Source organism: Saccopteryx bilineata, chromosome 7, assembly GCF_036850765.1.
Source record: "Saccopteryx bilineata isolate mSacBil1 chromosome 7, mSacBil1_pri_phased_curated, whole genome shotgun sequence".
Taxonomy (NCBI): Eukaryota; Metazoa; Chordata; class Mammalia; order Chiroptera; family Emballonuridae; genus Saccopteryx; species Saccopteryx bilineata.
In genome coordinates this window covers 92,912,197-92,936,547 of record NC_089496.1, presented here as the reverse complement: position 1 = coordinate 92,936,547, position 24,351 = coordinate 92,912,197, and the positions used below count along the sequence as shown (strand labels likewise).

At 43.1% G+C, this 24,351-nt stretch overlaps 1 protein-coding gene across 1 annotated transcript in view; it reads right to left on the bottom strand.

Moving 5' to 3' along the window:
* The window catches only part of SORCS3 (sortilin related VPS10 domain containing receptor 3), a 620,103-nt gene that overhangs the window by 29,850 nt on the left and 565,902 nt on the right, over positions 1-24,351 (bottom strand). The window contains exons 15-19 of the mRNA XM_066239920.1: positions 23,222-23,339; positions 22,101-22,234; positions 10,738-10,851; positions 8,223-8,394; positions 5,770-5,956 (exon numbers count right to left, since the gene is read on the bottom strand). Of these exons, the coding sequence (XP_066096017.1) occupies positions 5,770-5,956; positions 8,223-8,394; positions 10,738-10,851; positions 22,101-22,234; positions 23,222-23,339 (725 nt within the window). The remainder of the gene's footprint in view (positions 1-5,769; positions 5,957-8,222; positions 8,395-10,737; positions 10,852-22,100; positions 22,235-23,221; positions 23,340-24,351) is intronic.

Here is a 24,351-nt window from a genome sequence, read left to right as displayed (position 1 = left end):
CAGCATCATGGTTTCCATATATATCTTCGGGTAGAATGCCCTGTAAGGACACTGGGCAGCCTTCTGGGGCTCAATGGGCATATTCTGCGTTAAAGGTAAATTTACATTGGGGCAGAAGGTGTTTGGACATGGACTGATGTTTGTGTGGTAAGACCATCCAGGTCTGCTTGCCAATGTTCATATTGTACTTTTCTGAACAGACAACAAGTCTTCAAGAATCTGTGTATCAACACCCTGAAAATACTCTGCCTACAACTCTCTGACTTGACCCCAGACGTACAGCTTGTCAAGGTTTCTTCTGGCAAATGATGTGAACCTTGTCACTTCAGATATGCATTTGGCTAAAGGCTTAATTATTTTCAGTAAGGAAGTCTGTTCAATTATTTCTGTATGGTTTCACTGTTGATGAGAATAAAAAAACACAAGGTGTGAGATAACAATGGTTACTTTCACTGCTTTATTGACTTGTTTCTAGGGGTTTAGCTGATTTCTCTCTCCCTGTTGCCTGTGTCTTACTGATCATCAATGGGAAAGAGAATGAGGCAGTGGGATGAAATCCCTGGCCAGCCTAGGTCCAGGGAGGGAAATGAGAGGTCTATCTCTTACAATAACACTTCAGTCCTTCTCCAGGCCCAGGTGAGACCCCTCATTCTTCCCCTTTACCCTCAAAGTCAATGCTCTCATTCTCATGGGAGAATGGCCTGAAGCCCACTTCCTTGGCCAGCTCATGGGAACCCTGGGCTTTCCCTCAGTTAATAGATGAGGCCACTGTGGCTTGTATTCCTACAAATTCTTGTCAGCCAGTTGTCACTCACATACCAGGGCTCCCATTGCCAGGTTCTTTGATGCCCAAGAAAATAAAAGGAGACCTCCTTCTTCCTAAACTCACACAAAAACAAAACAGATGGGGCTTCCGTGAATTGAAATACCATCAACCATGGTCACTTTTCATCCAGCTTCGGGACAAACATGTTTGGGTAAATATAATCTCAAGTAAGAAGAACAGGTAGTAGCTGCTCAGTGGAAAGAGCTTTAGCCAGTACTTTCAGGCTTCAATGCAGAGACAGACCATGGATCAGGGAGACGAGAAGTGAGGGGATTCAGGACAGAGCACTGCAAATACCGGAAACCCTCACTGTCAAAGAGTGCTCTTTTTGATAAAAATATAATAATCTGTGAGAGATTGGTTATTACGGGCAGCTAACAACTACTTTTGTTAGCTAATGGCCCAAGGTGAGGCCAGGAGCAGTTTCCACTATAATAACTGTCTGGTAAGTGCAGCCATGATTGATTTGGAGGGAATTATGAGCACAATAAAAGTTTCAAGGAACATTTCCTCCTTCATCCACATAACCCACAGTATAAACCTATTCCTTGATGTTGTGTTTTTGCCACTAGGACACATCCATCTTTGTACCCTGCAGGCAAGGCCCACTCTTGCCACAATTAGGAACATGGGTGGGACCTGTCCTTTGAATAGAGAAGTGATTTTTTTTTCTTTGTTCTCATTTTTAAATGTAGCAGAAATATCAGGCAGAAAGTTAATAAGGAGTACTTAGGAAAGTTGACCCTTGAACACACTTTTAAGTTTTAACTGTCTAGGTCCATTTAAAAAAAAATTATTGAATTGATTGCAGTGACATTGATTAATAAAATAATATAGGTTTCAGTGTACAATTCTATAATACATCAACTGTATATGATATTGTGTGTTCACCGACCCAAGTTCAATATCCTTCCATCACCATTTTTCTTCCCTAGAAGCTCCTCCACCTTCCCCCACCTGTCTTTTCCTCTGGTAATCACCACACTGTTGTCTGTGTCTATAATTTTTTTTGTTTCTTAATTCTGTCACCTTTTTTGCTCTGCCTCCCAACATCCATTCCCTCTGACAACTCTAAGTTTATACTCTGAATCTATGAGTCCAGAAGAAAAAAATTGAGGAAGATGCAAATAGGTAGAAGCTTATACCATGTTCATGGATAGGAAGAATTAACATCATTAATATGTCCATACTAGCCAAAGCAATTTATTGATTCAATGCAATTCTTATTAAAATAGCAATGGCATATTCCACAAAACTAGAAGAAATATTTCAAAAATTTATATGAAGCCACAAAAGACCCCAAATAGCCACAACAATTTTGAAAAAGAAGAATAAAGTTGGAAAAACCAAAGTACCGGATATAAAAGTATATTACAAGTCTATACTAATAAAACAGCATGGTACTAGCATAAAAACACACGTCTAGATCAACAGAAGAGAATAGACAGCCCAAAAATAAACCCATGCCTTTATGGTTAATTAATATTTGACAAAGAAGGTAGGAACAGACCCTGGCCAGCTTGCTCAGTGGATAGAGCATTGGCCTGATGTGTGGGTTCAATTCTCAGTAAGGGCACACATAAGAAGCAACCATCTGCTTCTTTTCTCCGCCCTCTCTCCCTTTTCTCACTCTTCCCCTCCCATAGCCAGTGGCTAAATTGACTCGAGTGTGGTCCTGGATGCAGAGGATAGCTCAGCTGGCAAAGCATTGGCCTCAGATGGGGGTTGCTGGGAGGGTCCCCATTGGGACACATGTGGGAGTTGTCTTATTATCTCCCCTCCTATCACTTAAAAAAAATGAAAGGAGGTAGGAACATACAATGGAGTAAAGATGGTCTATGTAATAAATGGTATTGGGAATATTGGACAGATATGAACAAAAAACGAAAAAGAAAAAAAGCTACACCATCTTCTTACATTATATACAAGAATAAACTGAAAATGGATTAAAGATTTAAATGTACAGTTCCATTTGTTCATGAATTTTTTTCAATAAACACATATTGTTCTGATAATGTATTTTTCTTATGATTTTCTTAACATTTTTTCTCTTACATTTTACTGTAAGCATGCAGTATATTAATCAACTATTTATGTTATCAGTAAGGCTTCTTCTGGTCAACATTTGGCTATTGGTGGTTAAGTTCTTGGGAGTCAAGTTATACATGGATTTTTTACTTCACAATGGGTCAGTACCCCTAACCCCTGTATTATTCAAGAGTCAACTCTAATTACTATCACATTCATCATGTGCCAAGCTGAGTGCTAAGTGGAATTTTGCACTCTGTGCATAAAAATGTTAACACTGACCCAATATTGCCATCCTTTGAAAGATCTGTGTGCAAGAATAGCCATTGACTAGCATCTGGAAGTTGGCCTGGAGACTGTTTCCAGTCAACAGTTAACTGATAACAGCGGTTCACTCTGTCTAGACTGTTTTGCAAGCAATATGGTTTATTCTGAACACCAGCTTCCCTCTGGACATCTGGATTTCAGTATATGCTAGGCAAATGATGCCAACCTGATCAGAACCCAGTACAAATCATGGACACTGAGTCTCCAATGAACTTCTCTGGTAGACAGCCCTTCACACATGTTGCTATAGCTTGTTGCTAGGGGAATTAAATACATCCTGCGTGAAACCATGGAGAAAGGACTCTTGGAAGCTTGTACCTAGTTTTCTCCAGACTTTGTCCTATGAGTTTTCTCTCTTTGATGATCTTGTTTTATACCCTTTCACTGTAATAAATCATAGTCACGAGTACGACTAGAGGCTGAGTTTTACGAGTCCTTCTAGGGAATCGGCAAATATACGGGTGATCTTGGGACTCCCTGACATACATGCATAAACCAATTTTATTCTTACAGCCTCCCTGTAATCTAAGTATTAAAGGTGAAGAATCAGAGGTCTGTAAAGGCTAAGCAAGTTGACTAATACTAGACATTTAACAAAGGGATATGATAAGAATTCAAATGTATGTCTCTCTTGCTGTGAACCCTGGGCTCATGAATACTCTGCACACCATCCACCTGGGATTCTGATTAGGTGCTCTGGTACAGAATGATTATAATTGATGTGGTAAGGTGGCAAGGTACCAGTTAGAAATAAGCCATTTTAAATTGGAGTTCAGAAGACGGAGAGATGAAATACTTTATCTCACGGCCATGTAGCCTGGCATCTTTAGGAATATAAATGAGCCATAATCCAAGTCTCCTCCCACACACTTCCCCTACTACTGTTGGTCCCTGTTCTGCTATTGTAATTAGAAGAGACCAACTAACTTATTGTTTGCCAGGGACCTCTTAAGTGTGGGTTGTTTATACAGTGGAGTTTATATCATCACTGAGTTAACAGGAAAGGTGCTCCTTGTATTCACTTAGATCAGTGGTAGTCAACCTGGTCCCTAGCGCCCACTAGTGGGAGTTCCAGCTTTCATGGTGGGCAGTAGCAGAGCAACCAAAGTATAAATAAAAAGATAGATTTAACTATAGTAAGTTGTTTTATAAAGATTTATTCTGCCAAATTTAGTGAAAATCCGACAAAGTACTTGGTAAGTAATTATTATTATATGCTTTAACTTGCTGTAACTCTGCTTTATAAACTTTATAAAATAAAGTTACTTCCCTACTTTATAAATCACCATTACTATGGAACTGGTGAGCTGAGCGGTTAGAAAATGTTACTACTAATAGAGATACAAAAGTGGGCGGTAGGTATAAAAAGGTTGACTACCCCTGACTTAAGACTCTTCAAAAATGAATCATTTTCACCACATGTAGCATATTACTCCAAAACTGGCATGGGGAATATAAGGAAGAACCACAGAAGTCCTTAGATCACGTGCATCACTGATGGAGATTTAGGAAAGCAATACCAGCCCCACAATGTTTTCTTGACCCAGCATTCTAAAATCATAATATTTAAGTTTCAGTTTACACAAGTCCTAGGATAGCAAATACACAGAATGCATCCAGTACAAAATATTCAGAACCTCAGCTGTTGTGTTGGCTTGTGCCAAGAAATAGCTAACAGCAGTGAAATACATGCTACCACAGCAAAAACATTTTGGGGAGTTCTTAGAATTCTTTGCAACAAGAATGACTTGCAGTATGCTTAGATGTAACAATTTAGGTTTCTTTGAGTGTTCAGTTTTATATTAAAAAAAAATTGAGGCCCTGGCCAGTTGGCTCAGCGGTGGAGCATTGGCCTGGCGTGCGGAGGACCTGGGTTCGATTCCCAGCCAGGGCACACAGGAGAGGCACCCATTTGCTTCTCCACCCCTCCACCATGCCTTCCTCTCTGTCTCTCTCTTCCCCTCCCGCAGCCAAGGCTCCATTGGAGCAAAGATGGTCCGGGCGCTGGGGATGGCTCTGTGGCCTCTGCCCCAGGCGCTAGAGTGGCTCTGGTCGCAACATGGCGACGCCCAGGATGGGCAGAGCATCGCCCCCTGGTGGGCAGAGCATTGCCCCATGGTGGGCGTGCCGGGTGGATCCCGGTCGGGCACATGCGGGAGTCTGTCTGACTGTTTCTCCCTGTTTCCAGCTTCAGAAAAATGCAAAAAAAAAAAAAAAAAAAAAAAAATTGAAACACATGTTTCTTTAAATCATTCTTAGGCTCTTCCAACAGAGAGAACAAAGGGAAGGGATTTTCACGTCACTGTGTGTCTGTTCATGCACATTTACATCAGAACAAAACAGAGCTGAAAATGAGGAACCACTAGATATTATTTTATCCAAACTTTCAAAATAATCAATCTACTTTAGTATTAGGAAACTCTGAGACACAGATGAGCACGTCTCAATGTTTTGACCAGGGACATCATTTAGAGCAATATTTGGTGAGACACACCAAATCTTGTCTCAATTCTAATTCCCAGAAGCTGGAACAGGGGGAGTTGTCCACTGGGAGGAAGGTATAAAAGGGGATGGCTCAGGCTACTTACAGACCACATGCAGGAAGAGGACAGCTGTGTCCGAGCCCAGGTTGTTCTCTGCGTAGGCTGTGACCTGGAAGATGCCTGCAGTTTTGTACACGTGTTTGATGCCATCCTCGATGGGGCTGAAGTTAGCGTAGGATACCGCAATCCCATCCCCAAAATCAAGCTGGATGTTTGTCCTTTGGAGATCACCCTGCAAGAGGGAACAGCAGTTGGTGGGAGCCTGATCACAGAGTCCAATCTGACTTCTCTCTGATGCTTTTCCCTGTGCCTTCATCCTCACCTTCTGAAAACTTCAAGTCTCACTCAGGGGGCTGAACCGTCATCAATACAGCGAACAGACTCCTCTTTGATAGCCAGTGGGCACTATGGGCAAGCAGGATGTACCTGCTGTCCCTGTATGCCCACGCTCAGGCAGCCTGGGTTAGTGTGACACTGGCAATGAAGGATAAGGCAGAGACTGGAACTCTGATATGGGTGCGTCAAGGGCGTCCCTGGATCCCTCACATACGGTTTAATTATTCCTCTCCTGTGGCATAATAATAACCACAGCAATAATAGTAACAGCTAACATTCAGTTTCCTTTCCGTTTCCTGCATTCAATTTCCTCACAACTCTAAAATGTAGAAAGTATTCCTGTCTCCCTTTTACAAATGGGGACAAAAATAAAGTAATTAGACCACAAAGTCTTGCAGCAAGTAGTGGGAGAGCCAAGTTTTGAACCCAGGCAGTTTCAATGCTAATATCCTCAGCCGTCATGCTATAATTATAATTGTTCTTAATTTTTAGCATGTATTATTATGTTCCAAGCATTATGCTAATCATTTAACGCATATTATATAACACCGCTTTCAAAATAACTCTATGAGGTAGAATGATGATTCCCATTCTGCAGATCAACAGGACATATCAGCCAAGGTTCCATCGGCTCTGTTGACCTTGGACATCCCTGAACCTATCTAAACCTTCTCTTCCCTGAAGCATTTTTTGACTCTTCCCAGCTCACAGATAATCTCTGCCTCTTAAAAGGCCAAGAGCCGTCTGGCTGCTGCCTGGTAATGTGATACTGATGATTCAGGTGAGAGTTGCATTTTACCGCCCCAAACTGATGCTCAGATTCTTAAAGGCCAATGTTCAACCCCATCTTTCCGGACCACAAAACAAGGATACCAGATAAAAAAGAAGAATCGGATAAGTTTCTCTACAAAAATGGTTGATGGAGTAAAAAGAGAAACACATCCTTCTGGAATTATAAACCAATTCTTCCGCCCAGTGAATGTGCATCCATTATATAGTTTCACTTTCTGTCTCCTCCCCCATAGCAACCCAGATGTGAGTAAAATATTGATAGGTGCTCCCTTGCCCCACATACAATGTCAACTACCTTTGAGTTTATGAATATAAATTAAAGTGGAAATGAACTGGAGGCAATTCAAATGGATAAGATCATGGCTCTTCATATCCATTCAAGAGAAGGTTTTATAGCTCTTGTCCTGGAAACTCCCTAGTGAAAATGTGATAATGACCTCCTCTAAATCTGAAAGTTTTTTGCTAATTCAAGCACCCAGTGTGGATAAAGGCCGAAGAATCTGTCAACCCAGAATAAGGAACTTTCACCATCCTGTCCAGATGAGGTTTGACTTTAAAGGTTTCTAAATATTCACACTTGGGGGGAAGAAAAATCCTGACCTGCTTTGGTCTCTTTCCAAGATCTCAAGAGCACAGAGCAATTTGCATATAAATGCAGAGGGCTTTGTAAAGCAGGGAGGCCTCTTGCCCCACAGCCTCAGCCAGGAGGGCCTGAAAAACCAATCTGGTTTGGGAAGAGATGAAACAGCTCAAGCAGGGTGCAGGGAGCATCCTGCAGAGCTCTCTCCACCCTGGGATGGATGGATGAATGAATGAATGAATGAATGAATGAATGAATGAATGAATGCAGTCTGACCTCACTGCCCAGGCTGCAGAAGACTCTACCAAATGAACTAATGGAGCTGCTAGCAGATAGAAAAGCAACTAATGTGACATTCTTCATAAAAAGTAGTTGAAAGGATTTCAGTAATCTGGGCGCACACTTGTGGGCTTTTTAATTAAGGGGGTTAAGGGTTAGAATAAAGCAAAAGAGGCTCCTGAAAGCAACAGATAAAATTTGAATTCCCTTCTTCTGGCAAAGTTTATAATATATGTCTTATGGTGATAAACATTCCTTCAACAGAGCAGAGCCTAAAAGGGAACCTCAAAGCATATATCAAGATCTGCTCTACATTGTTGGATGAAGGGAAGGAGGTCTCTAAACACCCCAAACCTTCTTTCATTCCTTCTGTCTTTTCCCAGGAGCCTCAGCTTTTCAGCTCTGACTTTCCTGCAGGAGCCTGAAGACAGGATTTTCCCCCTTCTCTCTCAGAGAACACAGAGTGGTCTGCTTGTGAGTTCTGACCTCAGAAACTCGGGCCAGCACCCACCTCCTCCATGAGGACGATGAAGGTGGCATTGTGTCCCTGCTCTGCCACCAGGCGTCCGTCGGTCGTCACCACGTGGAGGCCCCGAGGGGCTTTTCCAGGGCACAGCTGGGCCTTGGCAGTGTACTTCTCCCGCAGCCCGTCGGTGCAGTTGTTGGACACAATCCGTCGGTACCTAAGGGGTATTGACAGTTGTCACTGGTGAGATTTGTGTTGTGTGTGTGTGCATGCGCATGTGTTCATGTGTTAAAAAGAGTGCAAGAGGCCCTGGCCGGTTGGCTCAGCGGTAGAGCATCGGCCTAGCGTGTGGAGGACCCGGGTTCGATTCCCGGCCAGGGCACATAGGAGAAGCGCCCATTTGCTTCTCCACCCCTCCGCCGCGCTTTCCTCTCTGTCTCTCTCTTCCCCTCCCGCAGCCAAGGCTCCATTGGAGCAAAGATGGCCCGGGCGCTGGGGATGGCTCTGTGGCCTCTGCCCCAGGCGCTAGAGTGGCTCTGGTCGCAACATGGCGACACCCAGGAGGGTCGCAACATGGCGACGCCCAGGATGGGCAGAGCATCGCCCCCTGGTGGGCAGAGCGTCGCCCCCTGGTGGGCGTGCCGGGTGGATCCCGGTCGGGCGCATGCGGGAGTCTGTCTGACTGTCTCTCCCCGTTTCCAGCTTCAGAAAAAATGCAAAAAAAAAAAAAAAAGAGTGCAAGAAAGCCAGGCAGACATTTTGCAGACCTGCTTCTAAAAACTGAGTCTCAAAAAAAAAGACAGCCATTTCAGAAGCTAAACCAATGCTGAGGAGCCGCTATCCCTCCATCTCAGGAAGAGTAGCTCTTTAAACACTATTATCGATCCTACCTGGTAAGCCACAGATCGGATCAGTGTCTAAACCAGCCAAGAAAAATCAATGTCTAACTCACACACAAGACAGAAGGAGACAGACCCAATGGACTATGGAGCCAGAACAGGTGCATCTGGCTGTGAGGGAGAGGCATGTTTCTAGTTCCCCAAAGCCTAACCCAGCCTCCTCTGTACCAGAAAGCAGCTAGGGGATGAGACTTCCAACTGATCAATCAGGATGCCTCTTCCTGTCTGCACTCCCCTCGACCACTGCATCATTCCACACCTTAATACTAACGATCCTTACGCTGGAGCCACTGGGATATCTTAAGGAATATTTTTTCTCTCCATTAATATTTCATTTCTTGCCACAAATACCAGATAAGAAGCACAAGTTTGAAACTCCTGTTCAAACCAGCTCAGCTAAAATTATCTCAGAGAAGAAGGGAGCATGGGTAAACCTCCCACAAAGCACTGTGACCTTCTAGGACAAGGACACATTTGTACACAGTGGTGCCATGTTAGGTCATTTGACCACCAACCCCAGCATGGGAAGCCAAGCTAAGAGCTTGCCCACAGCCCTGACCTGAGCGCTAGGCTTGTTTCCAGGCATATTGCCATTTGTAAAGTTGTGTAAAATCAACATTCTGGTAAAAGCACATAAAATAAATGCACCACCACAATCGTCATAATCATCTTCATCATCCTCACCCTCATCACCATCACCACTATCATCACACCATCACACAATCATCACACTATCATCACCATCACACCATGGCTTCTTTCCCCACGTATATCAGGAGTAACCAGTTCACCCAAATTGCCTTTTTGTTGTGGCTATGAAAGCAGACAAAACCAAATTTTTATATGAGATGGTGGTCCTCCACTATACTGAATGTTTCTCCTGCCCCCGCTGCCCCACTAGTGAACTATAGCCATACTTTCCATGCAGAGATCTCATGAAGATGTTAAGCAGATGTGGTCTATAGTTATTGGCTCAGCTGGAATTACAATATATCCTCTTGTAAGTAAACATTATTTTAAATTGCCGACTGTGCTCACGGTGGGTTGAGGGCTGTGCTGTTGAATACACCAGCTACTCTCCACCTATGGCTACTGAGCACTTAAAACCTGGTGAATGCGGCCCTGGCAGGTTGGCTCAGCGGTAGAGCGTCGGCCTGACCTGCGGGGGACCCGGGTTCGATTCCCGGCCAGGACACATAGGAGAAGCGCCCATTTGCTTCTCCACCCCCTCTCCTTCCTCTCTGTCTCTTTCTTCCCCTCCCGCAGCCAAGGCTCCACTGGAGCAAAGATGGCCTGGGCGCTGGGGATGGCTCCTTGGCCTCTGCCCCAGGCGCTAGAGTGGCTCTGGTCGCGGCAGAGCGACGCCCCGGAAGGGCAGGGCATCGCCCCCTGGTGGCAGAGCGTCACCCCTGGTAGGCGTGCCGGGTGGATCCCGGTCGGGTGCATGCGGGAGTCTGTCTGACTGTCTCTCCCCGTTTCCAGCTTCGGAAAAATACAAAAAAAAAAAAAAAAAAAAAAAAAAAAACCTGATGAATGCTACATGATGAAATGATATGCAATGGCACATTGGGTTAAATAAAATACATTGTTAAAGTTAACTTCATCCCAATTTACAGAAACGTAGTAACAGTAAGGGGAGCTCCAGCAGTTGTTTTACTTACCCCGTGCTGTTGAGGTAGCTCTGACCAAGGCTGCAGTCCTTTGACAGGGATGCTGGGTTGTACCAGAAGGCTGGGACACACTGGCTCTCTCCGTATCTCTCATAGCCATAGTCACTATCCGCAAAATGAACATTGCAGAGTGTATGGATATAAAAACGTTAAAATACCCAGACACACACACACAAACACAAACACAATCTTTCAAATATTCCCAGTGAAGGCAAATATTCATACTCAAAGATTAGAAACAATCCCATCATATGGAGTCCAGTGTATAAAAGAAATAGTGAATAATCAAATGAAAATTCTAGGTTCAAAAAGTATGGCTATACGCAATGTGGCAGGGACACCAGCTTGGGGTGGGTGTGCAGGATGCGACCAGCTTAAAAGCATACTTTGGGTCATAGGGGAGTTACTGGAATAAATAGATAACAACCAAGAGGATGACTTTACATGTCAAGATTACCTTCTGTGTTAAGATTCTATGTGTTCTTCTAAAATTGATTTCATTTTGTTTTTCTGCCAATTCTTTCTCAAACACGCCTATACATCTGCATTCACATATAGCCATTCAAAATTTTCCCAACTACATATAACACAGTTCCCCCTTTGTCCTAAACAGCAAAAAGTAAATAAAAACAGGAAACAAAAAAACCCCAAACTGTAGTTATTTTCGATGTTTTCCTAAAAGCCGAGCCATAGTAAAAGTAAGGAAGAAAATCAGGTCTGGTTTTCCTCTCCTTCCCTCCGCGTTCCAGAATGATCAAGCAGCAGTCACTGAGGCTCTGGGGCAGGAAAATTCATGCCTCTAAGGTAAGCATCCAAGGGTTTCCTGAAACCCATAGATTGATCAGAACACTCTAGACATTTGAATATTGATCCACTGAGGTTAATAAAACATAAAACAACATTGTCTCTGGATCCTGCTCTCCTTTCTTTGTCTGCTCCCAGATTCTTTGAGCCAAGATTAAGTGAAGGTCAATGATATTAGAGGCCAATTTTCTATATCTGCAACCAAGATAGGAATGAAAGGGAGATGTGAATAAAAGCTTAATTCCGCATTTCTCTCCCCCCCCCTCTTTTTAAGCAAGGGAGAGAAAGACAGACAAACAGACAGACAGGGAGAGAGATGAGAAGCATCAACTCATAGTTGGCATGCGTCACCTTAGTTATCCCTTGATTTCTTCTTATATGTACCTTGATCAGGGAGCTCCAGCTGAGCTAGTGACCTTGGGCTCAAGCCTGTGACCATGGGATCTTATCGATGATCCCACGCTCAAACCAGCGATCTTGAGGTTTTAAACCTCGGTCCTCAGCATCCCAGGTCGATGCTCTATCCACTGTGCCACCACCTGGTCAGGCTAATTCCACAATAATTTATCACTCGCTATGTGCACTGTCCTATGGAAGTAGTACAACAGTTTCTATCCTTAAGGGGTTTTCAGATAGGGATACAATGTGCCTCAAATATAAGAATAGAACAGAATAATATCGTATGAAGCAGAACACAGTAAAATACCACATAAAGCAATACAGTTAAGAAGTACCAACTGATTAGTGAGATTATATAAATTATCTACCAGGTCTGATCCCACCCTACCTTCTTACCACCTTCCTCCACACCAAACTCTGTCTGAAAACTCAGGCCAAATTTTCAGGTGTTTGTCTTTGCAGGTGTTATGCCCTAAGCTTGAAGCACTCTACCTTTTTTCGTGTTTGGCCATTTCCTTCATACACTTCTTCAATATCTAGATGAGATGAGACCATCCACAATACCTAGACAAAATTTCTGTGGCCATGTCATGTTGGAAACTTTAAGGCTATATAAATGAGCAGAGAACTCTGTTGGTTTTGTTTGCCAAATGAGTCTAGAACGGAACCTAGGACGTTGAAGTTATTGAACAAATATTTACTAGGTGAATGGATACTTCAGTTACATTTTAAAGCGATCACACTAAATTATTCCATTGCATTTAATATGTCTCTGCAGGGAGACTGTGAGCCCAGAGTTGACCTTCCAGTGTGGACCATAGACAGTATCCTAAGTGCTTAACAGATGCCCATGTAGTGAGTGTGATCTAGTCATTCCAAATCATTACACGAAGAAATGAAATGCAAGACCAGCTTTGACACGACCATGTTTAAATGAATCTGAAAGAAAAAGAGAAAGAGACACATCTACCAAGTAAATCTTTTGCCTTGCCACCTGATCAAGGATTGGAGGCCTCCCAGCCTGAGAGTTGATAGGCACTCAATGTTGAACCAGCTTGTTATAATCCCTGAGTGCCAGCTTAAAATTTGAGGAAATTCACAAGCTATTTATTAGCTAAGAAACAAAGTCATTATTAAGAATAAAATCATATAACATTTCAATTAAATGAATTATATGCAAAAGGAAATAAATGTTCATAACAGAAAATTTTCATTATTTCACTGCATTTTGTTATCATTATATAATCTGTAGCATAAAAAACTGCTATTTTATGATATTATGTTATGCATACTCTTTGAGGTAATTTCTCTCTAAGCATCTGTACACTAGAAATATTATATAATGCTGTTCTACTGTACAGCTCTTCCCCATTCTACCTGCCCTGATGTCCCAGCGGTAGCTTGAAATCGGCCACAGTGGGAATATTTACGACAATCAGCAAATGCTACTAATCAAGATTGATTTATTTGGTTGTTCCCAGAGAACTGGTAGTAAAATATTTCTTTTTTTTTTTTTTTTTTTTTGTATTTTTCCAAAGTGAGAGTTGCGGGGGGGGGGGGCAGGCAGACAGACTCCCTAATGTCTGGGATCCACCTGGCATACCCACCAGGGGGTGATGCTTGGCCCCTCTGGGGTGTTGCTCCTCTGCAATCAGAGCTATTCTAGCACCTGAGGCAGAGGCCAGGGAGCCATCCTCAGCACCCGGGCCAACTTTGCTCCAGTGGAGCCTTGACTGCGGGAGGGGGGGAAAGAGAGAGATAGAGAGGAGGGAAAGGGTAGAGAAGCAGATGGGTGCTTCTCCTCTGTTCCCTGGCCTGGAATCTAACCCGGGACTTTCACATACCTGGCTGACACTCTACTGCTGAGCCAACCTGCCAGGGTCATAAAATATTTCTTAGTATACCTTTGAATGTCTGGTTTCTAAGTATTGTTTATCTGCAGAAAAAATTAGGTTGTGGTGTGTCTGCCTTACTTCTAGAAAACTCTCCAAATTGCTTTAGTAGATAAATCTGTTGACTGTCTTGCTAACCTTAGAAATTTAGTAATTTTTTTTTTCTGTATATTTCTGAAGCCGGAAACGGGGAGAGACAGTCAGACAGAATCCTGCATGCGCCCGACTGGGATCCACCTGGCACGCCCACCAGGGGGCGACGCTCTGCCCACCAGGGGGCGATGCTCTGCCCCTCTGGGGTGTCGCTCTGTTGCAACCAGAGCCACTCCAGCGCCTGGGGCAGAGGCCGAGGAGCCATCCCCAGCGCCCGGGCCATCCTTGCTCCAGTGGAGCCTCGGCTGCGGGAGGGGAAGAGAGAGACAGAGAGGAAGGACAGGGGGAGGGGTGGAGAAGTAAATGGGCGCTTCTCCTGTGTGCCCTGGCCGGGAATCGAACCCAGGACTTCTGCACGCCAGGCCGACGCTCTACCACTGAGCCAACCAGCCAGGGCTGAAATTTAGTAGTTTTTGAAGGAGGGTGCTCTCCTAAGCAGCCTTGGAGGAAGAGAAATGCCTTAATGCTCTTTGCTGGACATAACCACCTTTAGCAGTTCTGTTCGGCTCTGCTACCTGTTAGCCATATAGTAATTAAAAAAAGGAGCATCAGGCATGCCACTTTGCCCCAAAGAAAAAAAAGCACCTCGTTGATATTTAATAACATTAATGGAAATATCACTGGCTGCCCCCAAGCTGTGGACTTTTTCATTAACTTGTGCTAAATGTATATTAAAATCTCTCCTACTGCCCAACCTCCCTCCCAGCCCTGGAGTTCACAAGATTTAGACAAACAAGCCATTTCAGCGGCTGTTTTGGCTATCCGAGGTAAGGTGTTTTTCTGTTGAATTGTGAAGTTTGGAATGAATGCACCAGAAAGTTTGATTTGCCTCAGGGAAGCACGCTGCCACAGCCTCCGCAAACATACCAGCAGTTTCCTTCAAGAAATGTCACCTCTGTGTCTTTCTGTAAAGGGTTTAGAATGTCTAAAAGTTTAGGGAGAAACTTGTCCGTTTCTAGGAACCTGTATTTTAAATCCCATCCAGGGATCCAGGGAGAAGCCTCAGACCATCCAAAGGAGAAATGACCAAAAGGCCTCCGCAGTCAGAACAGGAGGGGACACTTGTGTTCCTTGGGCCCAGTCCCCTCAGTTGGTAGATTAGAAAGGAGAAGCAAAAAGAGGAGAAACAACTTGTTAAAGACTGGATGTAACTGACAATGGCAGGCAGAGGGGATCAAAGACTCTTGACCCCTGGTTCATCATTAGGACAATTCCAAGGGGCACCCACTTAATCATCAGTAAGGGGTTGCCTGCCATTCTGAGACTATTGGAGCCAGCCGAGAAGTCATCTGCTGGCCCAGCCACAGGGGCCGTGCTCCTCTCTAACCACGCTCAGCCCCCTCATAGCCTCACTGACCCCTCGGTTCTCCATTCTTCCAGTTGGCACTTGAGATTCCAAGATCAGTGTTCCACGGGTGCTTCTGTCCTATTTTAGGAGACAGCATAGCATGCTGGGTTTGGGATCAAGAAGCGAGAGGTTTCTTGATAGGCACAGACAGAGTGAACAGCCCATGAACAGAAGCAACCACAACCAAAACAATGGAATAATATCATCATTATCATTTAGCTAAGGTGTAAGCTGAGATACAGCCATAAAGATAATTATTATATCCAGGTCATTTCAGAAACTGTTTGAAAATACTAACAATGGTGCCTCACATAGTTCTCCCAATGCAATGCCATGCTATTCATCTGCCTTATTCCTCTGGTCATCAACAACACTTGTATGTATCTGCTTTTCCTGAAGTGCTGCCCATTTTCCTTGTACTTCCTCAGCAGCAAGTCTACATAGCTCCATCACCACCTACTGCAGGAAGTCTTTCATCTTTATTCCAGTACTCAGTGATCTCTGCTCTGTCCTTGACTAGCACTTACAGGTAGGACCAGGAATGGTCCACAGAACTTTCTGTGACAATGGAAATGCCTTATATCTAGGCACTATGGTAGTCACTAGCCACAACTGCACACTTGAAATATGTTAGGGCAAGTGAAGAATTGAATGTTTACTTAATTTTAATGCAAATAGTGGCTATGTTATTGTGTAGCCCAGATCTGGGTCATAAAATGTGACATCTAACTATACTCTTTATTATTTGCTATTATACCTTCTTTCAGTTTAATAACTCTGGTTTATACATTTTTGACTTTTCTGTAATGTCTAATCTATAGATAAAACATGCTTGATTATGTTCTATATGCAGAATACTAAAGGTTGAATGAATTTCAGACATGTCTGAATTTATATGTAAATTTTATACTTTAAATCTATTCTGCTTTGTCTTCTATATTACCACTTGATCAACTAAGTCAGCAGACCTGGAACCTACTGAAAACAGCAGACACTAGGACATACTAACACTCAGGATTCTGGAATTATAACATCATTATTTTGAGTGAGCTACTTAACCTCTCTGTGTCTCCCTTTCTTCCTCATACAATGCCTATAACAACAGACTCTTATTCCAGCAGTTGAGTGAGAAGATTAACATAATCCAACTAAAGAACTTGGAACCTGATACATGCTCAGCAAGAGTTATTGCTAAGTAAACGGTTGGTTAAGTGAGGGAGAAGAGTGGCCTTCTAAGTGGAACCTCTGGCTCAACCTGGTTTCTCACCAAACAAGAATATTTGGGCATCTCAGAGGACAACTCATCCCCAGGAGTCCTGATACAATTCAAAGCAGGCCCTTTCTAACACCGTCTCTGACACGCTTAATTCTCAGGGAGAATTTGCTCCTGGCCAGTCACCAGTGCTATGGGGGAGGTTGTTGCAAAGCAACTCTCTAGGGTAAACATGAGGCTGGGGATTTCCACACCTATTAAGTAGAAACATTATTTTTCATGCAAAATTCATATGTAAATAATACTTGCTCTGAACGGAGGGTGAAAGTCAATAGTAGTCCATAAATAAACACTTCTGAAAATCTAAAAGACCTTCCCGCTTCGAGCAGAGGAAGGATGCAGGTAGATAACATCTTGCTGTTCGTTGTGCATCCAGGTTGTACTATTTAAGTTTTCCAGCAAAACTAAGATATCCAATTATCCTGCCCAGTCTCTATCACCAGACCCCAGCTGATTGAACTAGGTTACACCCTCTTCCTGCTCTCTGAGACCTAACAGTTGTCTAGACCAATCAAGTGCCTATGATCAGATTTGGTGTAGGGAAACTACTAGGTGGAGTATGCATGAATATTGCTTAAACTAACTAAGCAGGGCGTTTCAGATCCCTTAGCTAATAACACTCCCCGGTAGGAACCGCCACTGAGCAGACGAGGCTGTGAAACTGCTGCCTCATACTGCTTTCCAGGATGAACATGAAAGACAAACGGACAAACTGTATTTGATGGGAAAAATACATTTTTAACTGATAGCCATGTTTATAAAAGTTGACTTAAAAATAAAAAGAGTTTTAAACAGTCCCATTGTCCATGGAAATTGCTATAGAAAGCCCAGTAAGGCCCTGGCTGGGTGGCTCAGTGAATAAAGCATTGTCCTGGTGCACTGAAGATTCAATCCGGCCCTGGCCGGTTGGCTCAGCGGTAGAGCGTCGGCCTGGCGTGCGGGGGACCCGGGTTCGATTCCCGGCCAGGGCACACAGGAGAGGCGCCCATTTGCTTCTCCACCCCTCCGCCGCGCTTTCCTCTCTGTCTCTCTCTTCCCCTCCCGCAGCCAAGGCTCCATTGGAGCAAAGATGGCCCGGGCGCTGGGGATGGCTCTGTGGCCTCTGCCCCAGGCGCTGGAGTGGCTCTGGTCGCAACATGGCGACGCCCCGGAGGGGCAGAGCATCGCCCCCTGGTGGGCGTGCCGGGTGGATCCCGGTCGGGCGCATGCGGGAGTCTGTCTGACTGTCTCTCCCTGTTTCCAGCTTCAGAAAAATGAAAAAAAAAAAAAAAAAGATTCAATCCATGGTCAGGACACATATGAGAAGCCATTAATGAGTGCACACTAAATAGAACTAAGTGAAACAATTAGTTTATGCTTCTTCCTCCTTCTACCTCTCTCTCTCTCTCAATCATACTCAAGAGTAGTACAAAAGTACTTTTCAGGCCATGTGATTTTTTGCTATTGTTCTAAGATTATGATCAGTAACCTGGCATCCAGCCTTGTGTGTCTGTTTCTCCTACCTCCTACTCAAGTAATTTTTCTATCTTCTTTTTAATATGACATATGATTGGCTATAGAAAGACAAACATACAATACCTTATGTATCCTCCACCCCCAAATTCTGTAAAGTCTCATTGGACACCATACACCTATCATAATTCCAGTACCAATGATCAAATCTACTTTATTCATAACTATTTTATAGTTACTAGAACATTCCAAGTTAAACCTCATCGATGGCAGTTAACCTAGGTCATTTGAAGACGAGTTTTAATTTTAGAATAACTAAACTTGGGGACACTGTTTATTCTGAAACATGAAGTAAATCTAAAGTGATAAAGACTTGCTTGATTTCTTGAGAAATGGCATGATGCAGAGGAGAGAGCACAGGAATCAGCTAGATACACATCTGAACCCAGCTCTTTCTCGCTCAGTTAATGTGACCTTGGTCAAGTAAATTACATTCCAGATGTTCATTTTCTTCTCACTAAGATATCATAGTAATGATGCTGATATTACAGGGTGCAGAGTCCAGCTGGTCCCTCTACCAAGGCAAGTGTGATAATCACAGAACACCTTGTAAGGACACCCCTGCCCCTGCTCCTTGACTTCTAGATAGATGACTTCGAAAAGCAGTTCCAAAGGATTCAGAAATATTTTAAGCAATGCCACCAATATTGTAATAAATGAATAACACCCAAAGGTACAACTTTGAAGATAGAGCTTATTTGAATGTATAAGTTCTGGTTTACTTACTAAAAATACCATGGGGACTACTTAACCCTGGGGTACAATATTAACAACAGCAGCAGCAATAGCTACCATATGGATACCTATACCACCAGGATAAATGCCTTACTCATATTAATGATGTATATTAATTCATTTATTCCTCCCTAGGACCCAATATTCCACATTATGTGTTTGTATTTTACAGCTGAGGAGGTGAAATCAAAGAGAATAAGAAAATTTTTCCCAAGGTCAAAAACTATGAATATCAGAGCTGTGATTTTTTTTTTCAGAACAGTAAATGTTAATGGAATTGCTAAAGAAAAATGATTTATGTTACAATTCTTACTCTTTCTCCATTGTGAGTTTTCCCAACAATGGGTAGGGAACTACTCAGAGAGACACGGGGGAAATGTAGCCTGACACATGCCAGGTCAGTGTGGCTCCAAGGAGTCAGTCTGCAGAAGGACACAAGGAAGTCTGATACTCATATTCTGAATATTTAGGCTGACATCGATATGTCATGTGCCGTAATTCTGAGTGACCTACAATATACTTTGCTATGACTATTTTGCTGAATCGTGGTTAGTAATTGAAAATTAATTCTTCCCATGTGTGGAAATACCTTTTGTTTCCAAAGGGTCACAGTTGCCACATATAGAAACCTGCCATTCAAATTTCAATGCCATTTAGCACAACCATTTTGAACAATTCAACTGAAAGTCAAGCTTTCTAAGGCCTGAATACAGGGATTAAGAGCAGGTAGGGAGCAGTCAAAGTCACCTGGCTGGCTTACAGTACTAGTGACAGTTGTAGTAGAAAGTTGAAAACAAAGATGGCTTCCAGCACAAATCAAGTTTGAGAAACAGATTGGATGAAATAGGAGGAAATAGGGGTGAGGCTCCTGGCTGGGCAGGGCCAACCATTCTATGCCCGTTTGGATTTATTTCTGTTATTTAATGTCAGAAATGCCCCAATGCAATTGTCATTGTCTTGCCCCTCCCATGTTTATAGGCTCATACTTAAGCCCTTAGCTTTGTCTTTTAATCTGGAATGGCTTATTATAATATCTAAACTGAAACTCAGCTTTGGACTCTGATGCGAAGGAAGAATTCACCCAGCTGGGATCAGAGTGAAGTGCACCCATTTCCAGAACCAGGAAGGGTTTTGAATCTCTTAAAAGAAACAACATTTGGAAACATGATTCAACTGTTCACCGCTTACTATAACCAAGGCACAGAGGACACAACAGTGAAGAAAATATAAAACTCCTGAACTTATAGCTAAGATGTTCTACTGGGGAAGATAGGCAATAATAAAGCCATCAAAAATCATGCTCACTCTACATGGTGATTAATACTAAGAAGACAGTAAAACAGGTTGATGTGCTAAAGAGCCTGGTGTAAGTAAGGTTAGGTGGTCTCAAAAGGCACTTCTGAGGAACAGATATATTTACTGAAACATGAATGACCCAAAGATGCCAACCATGTTGAAATTTGGAAGAGCTTTGGCAAGTGGCTCAGTGGTAGAGCATCAGCCAAGCGTGTGGATATCCAGGATTCAATTTCTGGTCAGAGCACACAGGAGAAGTACCCATCTGCTTCTCTAACCCTCTCCCTCTAGCTTCTCTCTCTCTCTCTCACTTCCCCTTCTGCAGCCATGGCTCAATTAAAGAGAGTTGGCTCTAGGCACTGAGGATAGCTCCATGGCCTCTGCCTCAGGTGGTAAGAACATCTTGGTTGCTGAACAATGGAACAAGGTCCCAAATGGGCAGAGCATTGCCTCGTAGTAGGCTTGCCAAGAGGATCCTGGTTAGGGCGCATACGGGAGTCTGTCTCTGCTTCCCTTCTTCTAATTGAAGAAAGAAAGAAAGAAAGAAAGAAAGAAAGAAAGAAAGAAAGAAAGAAAGAAAGAAAGAAAGAAAGGAGGGAGGGAGGGAGGGAGGGAGGGAGGGAGGGAGGGAGGGAAGGAAGGAAGGAAGGAAGGAAGGAAGGAAGGAAGGAAGGAAGGAAGGAAGGAAGGAAGGAAGGAAGGAAGAAAGGCAGGAAAAAAGAAAAAGAAAGAAAGAAAGAAAGAAAGAAAGAAAGAAAGAAAGAAAGAAAGAAAGAAAGAAAGAGAAAGAAAGAAAGAAAAAATTTAGAAGAAATTCTCACACACACTATTTGCTTTGCTAGGAATGAGCCTGGGTTGATTAAGGTACAGGATATGGTAGTGTGGTTGCAAAACAGTAAATAAGGGAAGAAGAGTCAGAAATTAAGGGGCAATGGTAAGAGTGGGCCAAAACCTACAATGAACCTAGCCAAGAAAAAAAGAGTTGGTTATATTTCAAGGTTGAGGGGAAGCCTCTGGAATGCTCTCAGCACAGGAGTGATAAGATCTGATTTTGGTTTTTAAAATATAATTACGATTGCTGTGAGGAGGAGAGATTTTAGAGCGCAAGGGTAGAAAAAGAAGGAATTAAGAGACTGTTGGAAGGATCCAGACAGCAGTAGACATGGGTAAAGGTGCTTTGAGTTAGAATGCATTTTAGAGGTAGAGGGTTGCAAGGACTTGCAGATAGCTTGGGTTAGAGAAAGGGGAAAATCAAGCTCTCCCAGGATTTTGACTTAAGTAAGTGAATGGGTGTCTATGTGTTTTACTGAGGCTGGAAGAACTGGACTGGGGTGGCGGTCCCAATTGAAAACTGCTTCCAACAGGGATGAGTCAGGAAGAGTTTTGCTTTGGCCACATGAAGTTCAATTTGAGGAGAGATGCATGCGGAGCAGATAGATGAACACAAATATTTCCACACTAGAGGAGAGGGAGGCCAGGGCTGAAGGTAAATATTTGGAAATTCGTGAGTCATTGGCTAGTAGGTGAGGTTTCACATTGTTCTTGTGGTTGTCATTGGGGGAGGAAAAAAAGAAATGATGGTGAGAGTTCAAATGGAGGAGCAGTTTGGGCAAACTTGAGTGAAGGTCACCATCCCGGGCAGCAGCTCCCTGAGCTCTGTCAGTACCCAGCCCAACCTCTCTGTTCCTTTCCAATACAACTGCTAACTGAAGATGAGAATAAATCCCCTTGGACATGCTGCTCTGATAGACCAGTCATCATCCCCGTGAAAATGCCTCCTTCTCTCCCTCTTACAGGCATACAGACTTCCCATCAAGCCCAGGAACTGGGGTAGTGGGACCCACGTGCCAGTAGTTCTTCTTCTAACTCATCTTCGTTTTTGCCCCCAAACAGGTAAATGTCTGATTGAAACTGGCATTGAGAGGCCAAGGGACTCACTCACCACTCAAAGTCCCAGTCGGCACAAACGCAGGGTTCTGAGACCACTGTCCCTGAGGAGTCACGGCCCAGCGCACACTGAGCTCCTGGCTTACGTTTCTTGAATATTTTTCTTTCTCCCATAACACAAGGTTCCCCCTGGGAAGAAAGTCCATAGTGAGATGGAGGCAGAAACACACAGATAAGGTGAAACAAACCAGCTTCTCAACAAGAAGCATTAGGCTTTTCATTATCTTTTGGTCATTCTGTAGCAGTCTCGTTCCCAGCAATCATTTGGGAGTTTCAAGGATAAAGGGGCTGCTCTTTCACTATCATAGAAAAGAAACACTTTGTGAGGCTGGCCTATCACTACACCTCTACCCAACCTGGCCAGTGATGTCTACTTCATCCTGTTTCTTCTCCACCTCCATGGGGAATGAAAGACTCCCATGACCCTTAGAGACCACCAGGCACTTGCCCAAATGGCTCCAGCAGATATTCTAGTGAAAAGGACTCCACTTCCACCATGTTTTCCACATCACCTGCAGAATACAACTAACATTGACCTGAAGCTTCCCCTCTGTGATGAACAACCATGCCCAAGTCTTTATTCCTACTCAAGGACAAAGAGAATAAGAGAAGTTGGTGCAGATTACAAGAACCCAATGGTTCTGAAGAACACAGAAGCCTGACTATGTTGTGTATCAATGAATATCTGATATTGGTAGAGTCTCTTACCCCCATCCGTCATCCTTTCTTAGTCCTGTTACTCCAGGATAGCCTGAAAAATGTTCTTACCTTACCCAGGGGAAGGTAAACTTATTGAACCATTGGAGGGTCAGATTCCTAGCTCTCTGGGCTTATCTCTCCATGCATAGAGCTAAAACCCCAGGTGATCATTATGCCCCCTCAACACTTCTCAATGACTTCAATGGGTAGATCATGATGTCAGGATGAAAAATCATCCTAAATACCATCTAACCCTACTGGAACTGGGTGTATGGGCTTCAATCCTTTGTCTAAAACCACCATTATCCTCAAAGAACCCACTACTTTGTTCTTCCAAATAGAAAGGCCAGGTCTGACCAACAGGACTTTGAGGAGCTCCTCATCCTAAAAGCCAGTAGTGCCCACCGCAGGGCATACCTGATTGAGCAGGTGCCATGTCTGATAGTCTTCCTTGGTGCAGCGCCAGCTGAAAATAGATTTGTAGTCCACTTTCACCAACTGCCATTCAGAGCGAAGGCTGAAGTGGCCAAAAACTCTGTGTTTAGGGGAGGGATGGGAGAGACAAGCATAGAAAGCCACAAAGTCAGTCACTAATCATGAATCCTGGGGGATAGAGGTTTGAATTGCAGCCTGGACTTTACCAGTTTTTCCAAGGTATGTTCTTTGAAGATCATTGACTAGAAAGTTAACTGTATATAACACACCAGCCACATACTTGGCATTCACAATGGGTTTAAAAACCAACCCTCCTTGTTTTTAAATTGCAAAAGTAATATAACATATATTTTGCTACATAAGATGTACTTTTCCCCCCCAAAAGTAGAGGAGAAAATGCCTGTGCATCTTATGGAGTGAAAAAATATGGTATTTTATTAAATATTTTAACACACCATTTGGTTCAGAATATTTTTTTTATTATTTTCCTCCTTAAAACCCTAGGTGTGTCTTATGGTCAGGTGCATCTCATGGAGCAAAAATATGGTACGTGCTTTATAGAAAAGATTTAAAATATAAAAAAGAATGAAGAAGAAATAATTCACCCAATAGTCCAAAAAATCCTTCACCCAGACAGAATTGTTGCTCATATTTTGACATACAGTCTTACATGTCCTAATTCCAAACAATGATATTTTCCTTACTGATATCCACTGATAAGGACTCCATTTCCTTATCTGTAAAGTAGATTGTGTCTCTGTCTGTTGGGAAGGGAGATAGGTTAGTTAATCAAAATATGACCCTGTCAATTCCAAAAGTTTAACTGAATGTAGGACTGTTGATTTAAAATCCCCATTGCTTAATTCATATGAATACTACCCTCCTCTTCCCTTCCTTGAAGTCATGGGAGTCTCATAAAGAAAACTTGTATTTACGTATGATAAAGAAACACACCATGTGTGTGACTTAGATAATCCACACTGACCTTTGCAAAGCCTAGGAATTTATAGCCCTATAAATATGAATAATCAATCATTTCTAAAAAAATAGATTGATCATCCATACTCCACTGTAATGGCATGTCTTGTAATTACAATGCAAGACATCTGTCA